Source organism: Ipomoea nil, unplaced genomic scaffold, assembly GCF_001879475.1.
Source record: "Ipomoea nil cultivar Tokyo-kokei standard unplaced genomic scaffold, Asagao_1.1 scaffold1936, whole genome shotgun sequence".
Classification (NCBI taxonomy): Eukaryota; Viridiplantae; Streptophyta; class Magnoliopsida; order Solanales; family Convolvulaceae; genus Ipomoea; species Ipomoea nil.
Window position 1 is genome coordinate 68,966 of NW_017618364.1, and position 12,087 is coordinate 81,052.

General features: G+C 31.9%; 1 protein-coding gene across 1 annotated transcript; it reads left to right on the forward strand.

Moving 5' to 3' along the window:
• The first annotated feature begins 6,067 nt into the window (after window positions 1-6,067).
• Window positions 6,068-6,849, forward strand: LOC109146728 (RING-H2 finger protein ATL67-like). The gene has a single exon (XM_019294377.1). The coding sequence runs from the start codon at window positions 6,106-6,108 to the stop codon at window positions 6,634-6,636; it is 531 nt and encodes a 176-aa protein (XP_019149922.1). The 5' UTR covers window positions 6,068-6,105; the 3' UTR covers window positions 6,637-6,849.
• Window positions 6,850-12,087: the final 5,238 nt, after the last annotated feature.

Consider the following 12,087-nt stretch of genomic DNA (forward strand, 5'->3'; position numbering starts at 1 on the left):
CATTTTATTAAAATTATGAATCGAAAAAACTGGATCCTGAACCGTGAACCGGCGGTTCCGGATCCGGTTCGCGATTTTCAACCATCTTTATTTTAAAATTTTATTTTTTATTTTAAAATAGTCTAAACTCAACAATAAATGTATTTTATTTTTTTCAGTTTGGAACATGAACTGGTCGTTCCAGTTTGCGATTTTAATAAACTCTAAATATCGGGTTTCGATTCTAAATTGTAATTAGAATATTTCGGTTTGGTTACTATTGTGTCTGTTTGGTTTGAACGAAATTGTGGTCATAATTTAATTTGTTGGAGAAGAAAAATAAATGAAATATTTATTTTAAAGGTAAATATGTCCATTTAACATTTCAGAGGAAAAAACAGCCACTTGAATAATTCAGGAGAGAAAAGTGCTATAAGTATATAACTTAGGGAGAAAAAGTGTCATTTTTCCTTTATTTTATTTTAGAATTTTTTTTTTAAACTCTCATAAAGTTAAATTTGCATAGTTTCAAAAATATAAAGTAGAATTTGAAAAAAAAAAAAAAAAAACCCGAATAAAAAGACTAGAACGAAACCTTCTTATTCCTCTAATATCAAAACCGTGAACTGTGGATTTGGAACAAGAATTGAACCAGAATTGTTTTGTTAAAGGAGTAATCAATGGTCCAATAGCAACGTTAGAAACACAAGTGACTTTTCATACGTCACATTGACCTCGTACAAATTAAACAGTTATAAGGGAAACGATTTTATTCATCTGCTAATATCTATAGTGAAAAATATGACACTTCATTATGGTATCATCATCATATTCTAAATCCATTATTATTATTTGATGGATACGCCTAGTAAGGTACCTAGTCAGGAGGGTGCGGCTTAACATTTAGAGGATTGGAGGAAGAGGACTACAGTAGCCTAGTCCTTGGCTGCCCCTTGTTCAGCTCGTCATTCAGCTCGTCATTCAGCTCGATCAAGCGATCAGACTAGGGAATCGGATGTGTCTCGACTGGGCTGATTCCAGAGGTGGTGGACCAAGATTTTATGGAGATTCTTTCCATTGGTAGTAGGGAATTTTCCTTTTTCTCATTAGGAAGTAAATTTGATAGTTTTGATCAAATTAGTTAATTTCTTCCTTTTTGCAATTTTCAATGCCCAAATCTCCTGTATAAATATTCTTGATGTCACATTGCAAAAGGTTTAGAATTCAATACACGCACTGTTATTCTCTCAAAATTCTATCTCGTTTATTTAGTACTATTACGGTGGTGTTGGCTCACCGTCCAACTACCCTAAGCCTTAAAACAAACATTATTATTATTATGGAAAGAAAACATAATAATAATGGAAAGATTAAATGTTAATCGGCATTGTGCCTCCTAGTTTTGAAATTGACTTTGTAATGATAATACCCCGTACAAACTCTATATTTTCACCATTTATTTTGGGATACACTTGTATAAGAGAATCAACTACACTTGTACATGTGTAGTGAAATGTGGGTGATGCGAAAAGCCTAGAAATTTTTGTTTTTTTAATTAAAAATATAGACTGGAAAGATTTTTTTTTTAATTGAAGAGTTACTGTTAGGCGGAGGCCAGTAAAGGTCAAGTCTAGCACCTGGTGGCTGGGAGATTGTTAAGCAAAGGTTGATAGAGGGTTTAAAGGGCTAAGTCTAGCACCCCACGTCTTGAAAATGTGTGACGGTACAAAGAAATAAAGTTATGTCCGTTACGAGCTAGAACATTTGACGTAATGGTAAGTGTTTGATCGCAACAAGTGATATTAGACACAGATCAATTTAAGTCCAGCAACCAACCGTCTCAAAAAGATGTAGTGGTAAGCCACAAATCGCGACTATATCACACAATGCAACAATCTTAGTTGTCATTTAAGACACTCCAAAACACAAAACTAAACTTACACGTCACCCACATTCTTAACCATTCAATCTATACACTAATGTGTGGCTCTTCATATATGATCTTAAAACCATTCAACAAGTTTGTACAATAATAATGGACTTTAGACGACTTAACCATCACAGTCAATACAGTGGTTACCTTCTTTGATCGCTGCTTCGGAGCAAGTAGCTAAGATGTCATTATATTATTCATATATTTTGGCACACTAAAACCAAATTCCAGTCATTATCATCACAGAATTTTCTTCAATTCGTTGGGGTATAGTATATGTGCATATATAAACTGTTTAAATCTATGTAATTGTAATCATACACGACAAACTTAATAAATGTTGTACGAGATAATTGATTAATTGTCTACACTTTCCTTGTCATTTCCCATGCCCAATTGCCCATGAAGCGAACACTTTTATTGACCTGATTGAATTGATGGGACTGTTTTGTATTACATAGTTTTCCATTCCAGGATCCTACAATTTAGGTGATCGAAATACTATCAGCCAAATAGATTCTAACTTCTAACCAACACTTCTCCCTAAAATGCGAAATCTCTAAAGAGTCCTCACATTCCCGTGAGAGAATTGTAAAGGAATAAATTACAATGTTCAAGAAATATATATTCTCTGTCTCATTTTATATGTCATGATTACTATTCATTTGTTAAATTAACTCTTTTTCTTTGTTTATTTTATTTAGTATTTTTACTTAGTTTTAAATTTAATTTTTTTGTTTAATAGTACTTTTAATGTAGTTTCTAAATATATAAATTTTATATACTATTCCGTAATACTAAACTTAATATTATAAAAAATTAAATTAAAAATAGCTTCAGTCAAATCTCATTAATCGAACTAGACATATAAAATATGATGGATGGAGTATATATTCTTTTTAAAATCATTATTGTATACATGTGTTTTTTTTTTGTCATTTTTTTTTTATTACAAAGGAAGGGGCCGGGTTACCCAAATATAAAAACTACGCCTCAATTGAGGTTCAAACCCAACACTTTCCACATAGGGGAACAAATGTGATACCAATGAACTACAAAGCCATCGGTTTTTTTTTTTTTTTTTTTAAAACGAACGATAATATTTTTCCTTAACAACTAATTTTACTTAAAATATTTAAGAAATCTGTTTATCACTACTTTCTCAATCTACTGAAGGTTTCAAACCCATGACTGCCTATTTGGGAGAGTCATTTCGTGTCACTAAACCACAAGGTCATTGACTTGGTTACCAACATTTTTTCATATACCTAAAGTGGTTAGAAATTCTTTTTTTTTTTTTTATCACAACTCTAAGTGATGCGTCCTACACTGATCACTAATGAGAATATGTGCTAATAAATAAATAAGATTTGAATAGAAACTACAATTATATGAACTAGTTTTTGTGTTGCAGTTGAAGACCTAAATTCATATTAATTCGTTTTAGAGCAGAGAGAAAGTTAAAGTATATATATCAACAAATGGAAGATTAAGATTAACACTTAATCTGAAATGTGTGCATGTCACAATTTTACTTTTGCATTTATTCAAACTAATAATATTTAACGCTTCATATAGTCCCCATTAAAGTAATTTAAAACGTCAATTTTCTAACGTTAGGTAATTCAAAAAGAAGGTATAATTTTTCTTTCTGAATTGAGATGTCCTGTGTGTTACTTCACTTTCTTCATCTCCAAAAGTTCATCCTGGTACAAAAGTGTGAGTTTTTCTATAAAAAAGAAAATGTTCAGACCATGTAGGAATGAGATGAAGGAGAGGGAATGAAAAAAAAAAAAAATACAAAGAAACAAAAATAAATAGAACAACCCCATTAATGATTTTTAAATAGTTTTTATCTGATTAAAAAACATTTCAAGTGAAAAAACCAAGGTAAAACATTATAAGCTACCAACTAATATATAGCTAAGAAGGATTGAGTTTTTTTCTTTTCTTTTTCTTTTAAGGTTTAATAATATAATTGGATACGATTATCATAACAAATTAAATGTTTAGTACTCGCTACTAGAAAATTTACAATTTGGAACAAAATGTTACAATGGAACCTATTCCATTGCAAGTTCGTAACGGACATGGCCAAATGCCAGTCTGCTCAAGGGATCTGTCCATTTTGAACATAATCCTTACACTGCTATTGTCGAGGTTCAAACCTTGTTTTTTTTTTTTTTTTTTTTTTTTTCAAATACTACATATTGAACCAGTGAACTAAGCTCGTGCGCAGGGCCGGATTTTAGGCTGTGCAAGCTGGGCTACCGCACAGGGCCCCCAATTTTAGAGGGGCCCCCAATTTTAGAGGTCCAATATTGAATTTTTACCTAGTTAGTTTAGAAATAAAAGTTAAAAGTTTTCAATTGAATTTAAAAGGTTCTATGAAGAGATGGTAAGAATATGTATTTATTGTATTTTAACTTGGAGGTTAAAGGTTCGAAACTTGCATGTATTGATTTTAAAAATTGTGATTTAATAGGGCCACATTTATTTACTAGAACAGGGCCACCAAAACTTAAAATACGGCCCTGCTCGTGCGTGCCAATAAAATGAAAACTCCGATCATAATAAATGTAGAGCAAAGTATAGAAACAACACCTATTTGGCGAACAACTGGCGGAGAGTCAAGTCCATCATGTCATCCTACCATCAGCATAGCGCTAGTTATTACATAAGTATAAGAAAATAAAAGTGAAGATTAACCGGTCTTAAGAGACAGATTATTAATTAGGTGAAGATTCGAAAGATCAAATTCAGCATCCTTTCATAAAGGTGTTGATTGTTATGCAAGTGCGGGAAAATAAATTTACGACTTCACCAATAAACTTTAATTATCTTACTAAACAAGTTGATTGTTAAAACTCAAATAGGCATCATGTGACCTTCTTCTTTGCACCTACACGGCTACACTAGTCATCATAAAATAGTTATAAAAATTAATAATTATATTGTTGAATGTGAAGTTCCGTGATAGGAATGCCATCACTAATTTATTCACCAAACCCATCACTTTTTCCCTTGTTTACATTTTTCTATTGTTTAAAAATTAACATACCCAGAAAACACTGACCAATTAAGTTGATTGAACGTAATTTTTTTACATAAAAAATAAAAATTGGATTCTTGCTAAAATCAACTTAGTCAAACTTGCCACAAAAAGTCATCCTATTACAATTTATGTAATATGTGCACTACTTGAATAGTGGTTACGAGTTTTCCTGATTACTCAAATAATAATAATAATAATAATAATAATAATAATAATAATAATAATAATAATAATAAGAAGAAGAAGAAAAAGAAGAAGAAGAAGAAGAAGGCAAAGACATCTGTGAGACTACCTCACGGATCCTTTTCCGTGAGACGGGTCGAGTCAAGATGAAATTTAATATTTATACTAGCGAATGTAATACTAAATCAAGAATAAAATGTTATTACTTATATGGCAAACTATAATGCTTTTTAAGAAAAAATGTAATACTTTTACATTTTGATGTAAAAGTATTATATATATTTTTTTATCAAAAATATTACATTTTTCTTTATAATGCAACATTACTTGTAAGGAAAAATATAATACTTTTGATTTAAAAAGTAATACTTTACATCATAATATAAAAGTATTACGTTTTTTTTCTCAAAAGTATTATATTTTTTCTGTAACAAATATTTTATTCTTGATTTAGTATTATATTTGCTAATATAAGTATTACATTTGTATATTGACATAATTCATTTCACGGATAAAATTTGTGAGATAGTTTCACACAAGTTCGTCCCTAATAATAATATGGAGTAATAATAATAGTGAACAAAATAGTCAAAAAGCGCGAGTGGGTGCTTCGCTTTATTAAAAGTCATCACAGCCCCCATGGTGGAGGAAAATGACCATTGCCCATGTTGTACAGCGGCAGACATAGTTCTCGTACATTAAAATATTCGAAAATAATATTATTTAATATTTTTTTTTATATATTATCCACTATGTATATACTAACATAATACGCACAAGTTTTTGAGAAAAACGTGGTCCAATAAAAAGAATAAAATTTTCTATCCATTGATGACGTCAACTTCCAGGTGCTCTCTGGTCTTTTACCTTCTATATATACACCTATATATACACCATGAGAGTTGAGACAGACAATTAAGAATCACACCCAGAAAAGCTTAAAGAGAAAGAAGAAATGAGACCAGCTTCCCAAGCTCTATCCTTCTTCTTCCTCTTGATCATCTGCACTTTTATCTGCAAGAAAACCATAAAGATGTTTCCCGGTTCGGCGTTCCTAAACTACGTCGTTTTCGTGGCCACGCAGTTGAAATGGGCGTGGGATTTTCTCCTCCTGCAATCTTTCTGCCAGGCGCGGCCGGGGGCGGCGTTCAAGTTTGACATGGCGGCGGTTTCCGGGAGCGCCGGGCAGGATCAGCTCGCGGTGCGGCGGTTCCAGGGCGGCGGCGGGGAAGTGGAGTGCGCGGTTTGTCTGTGCAAGGTAGAGGAAGGGGAAGAGGTTAGGGATTTGAGGTGCGAGCACGTGTTTCACAAGGTTTGTCTGGATAGGTGGCTCGGGACGGGGCGGACCACGTGCCCGCTTTGCCGGAATCACGTGAAGCCGCCGCGGGCGGCGGCGTTGGATGAGCTCCACCGCCACCAGGAAGTTATTGTGTTCGACGTGTTCGGTGGCCGGCGCCGGGATCGGTGCACGTGGTGGCTCAGGTGAATGGATTGATCGAATAACGTAGGCTACGCTCGCCGCCGAGCGCCGGGCGGGCGGGCGGGCGGGCGAGTTCTGTATATTAGTATGTATAGTGTCATATGCTTACGCAATGTGCCACGGTTTAGGGGTACGATGATGACGAAATCTCTTTCTTCTTTTGCTTCGATATGTACTTTGGATGCAACAAAAGCCAAAGAAGTTTCTTTTAATTTTTTATGATGGCATTCCATTACTAGCTCCGGAGTCTGTCTCTGTTAATGGATATTAATTAAAGTTTGCCTTGGATTGGCTTTACCAAAAACAAAAATGATGGCATTCGATTATGAATATACAACATCTCCATAGAGCACTAGGTGGGTGGGGGGGTGGATGATATAAAGTGTTGCAAAAATCTTACCCAAAAGGTTGAATCTCCAACGGTAAGGGCCATTCACACTCTGACCCGACAGAGTATGTGGGAGTATGTAAATCAGGGTGACTCAATGGGTTAGTAAACAGGGAGAATGTTGCAAAAATCTTGCCTAGGCACAAGGTGTCTAGGCGGTAGGCACTGGTCCGTTGCATAGCATATCACCCTAATCCGGGGTTTAGGCCGTCGTATAGGTTATCTAAGCGCCGCCTAGGCACTAACCAGTAACCACCTAGGCACCGACTATGCCGCCTTGTTAGCCGATTATCTATTGTGCTCTTCTTTTTTAAATGTGTTATTTCACACAAAACGACATTATTTTTAGCGAAATAACTTTAAATTATTCTAACTCTAGATGTTTTTTAAATAAATATTTAATATTTTAGTATTAACTATTAAAGTATTAAATATTTTATAATTACAAAGTCTTAAACGATTAAATAAATTTTTAGAAAATAAAAAATACACGGGCACCAATGCGCCAATTAATCGCTGCCTATGTGTCTTGACTTTATTTATAAGCACATAATTTATTAACTGAATACACATAATATATTAACTTCTTATACATAATTTTTGAACTAAAGTCGGCAATGCAAAGTGAATCATGTTCCATGTTATAACAATTGTCCATTGTGAATCTTGATCTATATTATATATATAAAGTTAACATATTATGTACTTTCAATTAATAGATTATTTATATTTAATTATTTACATAATTTGTTAACTGAAAATATATGCACATAATCTAAGACTAGGATTGACAACAAACATGATTAACCTGATATAATTTGCGTATGGATAAACGGGTTATGAAAATAGTTAAAGATGGGCATAGATGAGAGTAGTTATATTTACTAATGTACCTTACCCACCATCAAGTGATACTCATTGCATAAATACTCACAAAATAAAATTATATTATAAACTAATCAAATTAAACTGAATTTACTAATTTATAGTTTTTTTTTCAAAAAAAAAAAAAACTGAATTTAAAGATTAGTTATTTAACTACTTTATAGAAAGCAATATCTTAATATTTATAAATTAATAATAATAATAATAAGTAAAATTATGGAAAGCATAGACTTATTAAAGCATATGCAAAACAAAACCACTTGTACTGTGAGTGCACTTTCCTATTAAATTAGAATTATTCGCTTCTATTTCGGCGGCTTCTAATTAAACCTAGCTAATCCTAGCTTGATTTTTCTATTCGAGTTTCTAGAACTTATTAGAATGGAAAAGTATAACCATCAGGGCATCAACCAAGGCAGGATTCTAGGTTTCTTCCCTTTTTCTGCATGAGGGAAAAGAAGATATTTAAAAATTTATAAACCCAACTTTTTAAATATCTATTTTAGAGTCATAAGGTCTTAGAATATTTAATTGATAATATGCCATATATTTTAAATTCTTAGAATATTTAATTTAAAAGAAATATGCTAATTTATATTTAAATTTTTTTATTAAAGTTAATATGTAATTAACAATTAATTATTATAATTAATTTATTATTTATAAAAATAAATATTTGATATTGATGTGGCTATCATTTTATGTGATGAATATAATAAATTATATAATAAGTATCTGGTCGTGCATGTTTTAGTTAAAGTAGTATATTCTCAATTAGGTCCAGGAATTTGAAATTACTCCCACCCCACTTGTGTGTGTCTATATATATATATATATATATATATATATATATATATATATATATATATATATATATATATATATACATTTTTTTTTTTTTTTTTTTTTTGGTTCTTGTGAGGTCAGGTCTTCCCGTGCGGTCAGTGCGGCATACTCCATTAGGTATGCATAAATACACCATACAGTGTTCGGAAATACACAAGAATGAAATGCCAAAAAATACACCACACAACAAAAAAAATACACCACACATAAGGGTGTATTTACAAACATGTACTGTGTGGTGCATTTATGCATACCTAATGGTGTATGCCGCACTGACCGCACGGGAAGACCTGACCTCACAGGAACCTGACCCTATATATATATATATATATGTATATATATATATATATATATATATATATATATATTTTTTTTTTTTTTTTTTTTTGATGGAGTATTTGGGACTCAATGGCTCAGCAGATCGTACCAAATGTCGGTGCGAGTATACAAGGGATCTGTCCACTTTGAACATAATCCCCACATTATCATTGTTGAAGTTCAAACATTGATCTCTTCTTTTAAATAGTGCCTACTGAACCATTGAGTTAGGTTGGTGGGGGCAACTCGCATACTTTTCTATTGATCCTTATCGTGGTATGTACAGCGATATAGGGTATAGCACATAAAAGTGACACCGTATAGTATCAATCAAACATTCCCTTTTCTTCTGATGAAGTTTAATTTCACAAGTTTCAATTTTCATTTCCGTTGGAGTATTAAATAGCTGAGTTTTAGAATTAAGCTGATATAACTCATGCCTGCCAGTTTATGCTTATATTATCTTTCATTTCAAAAATTCTCTCCTAATGTTCAAAGTAAAACTCTTTAATCTCACGTGTGCGGCATAGGTCTAATATTGATACCTAATTAAAAGATACGGAGTATATTTCAATGCAACTAAAAGTCTTGATTAGTGTACATTTATATTTTATATATATTATATGTTTAATATGCACTAATAACACATTAAAAAGTGAACATTAACTCGCACAAATACTCCCGTAAACTCCGAGTATATAGAATTTATAGTTTATTAATTAGCATTGTATGATCAATAATATATTCTTATTGTCTACTCATTGTCAAATGTTGAGCACTAGTTTGAGAAGCCGAGTATAACATCACACTATCGAAACATGACGTTGACTGTTACACAATGCAGATATATAATATAAGAAAATAAAGTTATGTCTTCGCTACTAGTTATGTCTTGACAATTGGTATTAGAGTATACTATCTTCATGTGTATAATCCAGATTTATTACTTAATTTTATTATTTAACTAATACGGAATAATTATATTTAGTTGTTGGGTAAGATAGTCTTTGCAAAGTACGTATCCATGACTAGTTTTAAATAATAATGATAAGTTGAGGTTAATGAATTGTTGCATGGAACCAAAAAGTCTGTGGGTATAGTAAAGTTGCCATTCAAGACTCATACCCTAAACGAGAATAAAATATGTATTGGGGGAAGAGATTAAAATAAGTACGCCAAGACGAAATGTGATTAAGGAATGCAAGAAACGTTTAAAACTGTAATTGGAGATTAATTAATTAAAGTCAATTAATAATAAGCACTCTGATCTCCATCTTCGTGCATGCATGCGCCATGCAAGACCTTTGCCACATGTCTTTTTCAATTTTTGACATTATCATCACCATAAACAATCTGCTGTCGTTTAATTTTGTTATCCAACCTTATTGTTTACTATATATCATCGTACCGCCATTCAAAGTAATATTTTGGTGTCCAATTTCGTTAATTAATTAATTAGTAGCAATATACTGGCTATATGGTCATTGATTGGACTGGTCAAAATAGGAAATTATAAGAAAAAAACATTAAGAAAATGTTAGTAAATGTCAGGATGCAGTGAACTCAAGGATTGTGTATCTTCCCAGAAGATGCTTAGGAGGCGGGCCAGCCAACCAGGCCAAGTCCAACCATGAGTGTTAGGCGTGAAATGTCATGCGCCGAGAATTCAACGATATGTTTTATTTTAATTCAATGTTTTCTCAATCTTGTCCGGTCCAAAAAATTAATGCCCATCAGGATTTGATTAGATGATCACTCATTTGAAATGGTAACAGAACAGTTATCAGATTACATAGTAGTTGGCAATTAAATGTTTACATTTAATAGTGAGAGTGTATTTTAATGTTATTGTATTTAATTATCATGTGAATTTTTTTGTGTTCACTATAAGAAAAATCGTAAAGCCTAGTGCAAAAGTTGACCATCCAATCATGCACCTTAGCTTTCATCACTTTAAAGTAGTTTAAAGGGAAAGGCATATGTAGTGTTGTTCGTGAATCGACAACGGATTATGTTCCGTCACGATTCGTGATTTTTCTTGTAATGATTAACTTATAGTGAAGTTCGTCAATTTATTCATGGTTAGCATTCTCATTTATCAACCATTGAATTTCTATCACTGTGGAACTATATTAAAATTCAAATTTGGCTTGAGTTGCGTCTATGTTCTCGAAAAGGTTTAGCTCGACAAAGCTCTTTAATTAACATGGTACCTTTTGCATACAAGAGTTGATCTTCTAATTAATCTTGTAGTTGCATTAGTTGCACACTTACAAAAACTGCTCTAAGATATAGACGATGTTGGGTTATAATTATGGAGATATATTAGTTGATAGTTTCGTGTAAAGTTGTAATTATAACATACTATATTGCATGTACGTACTTGTGGGTAATAATAAAAAAAACTAAGCGTAATTGTAGGTCAATTGAGACGCATCCCAATATCCCATAATTTACATCTCCACCAATTTTTTGATAGAATGAAGTTGTAAGAGCCCTTATGTTTAGAATTTAAAGAAAAATTAAAATAGCTTTCTAAATATCTAATTAATAAGCTAAGCTATATAAGATATTATGTTAAATGCTTATTCTCCAAAGAATATAAACATAAAGACAAAAGTAAAGGAGCCAAATCTTCTCAACAAAATCATTCACGATCTATGGTGTCACGTCCCACTCAACATTGCACATCAAGCCTCCATTTTGATTTGCCCATTAGATTTTTTTTTTTAAATAATAATAAAATAAAATAAAAAATTGATAATGTGGATGATATGATGCGAGTTTTTTCTCCATGATCTAAAGTTTTTCATTCGAGTCATAAGATTGCAGTTACCTTTAGAATGTAGTTAGTTAAAAAAAAAAAAAAAAAAAAAAAAAACTTTAACAAAAGCTCTTCTTCGAATGGTGAACATCTGAATAATATTGTTGCCGACGATATCTAAAATAATAAAAATAATATATTTAATACTATTATAATACTTTCCATATACACACACATTATGTAATAATAATAATAA

Bases quoted from the DNA above. Each gene is read 5' to 3' on its own strand.
- LOC109146728 (XM_019294377.1), top strand. From the start codon at position 6,106: ATGAGACCAGCTTCCCAAGCTCTATCCTTCTTCTTCCTCTTGATCATC.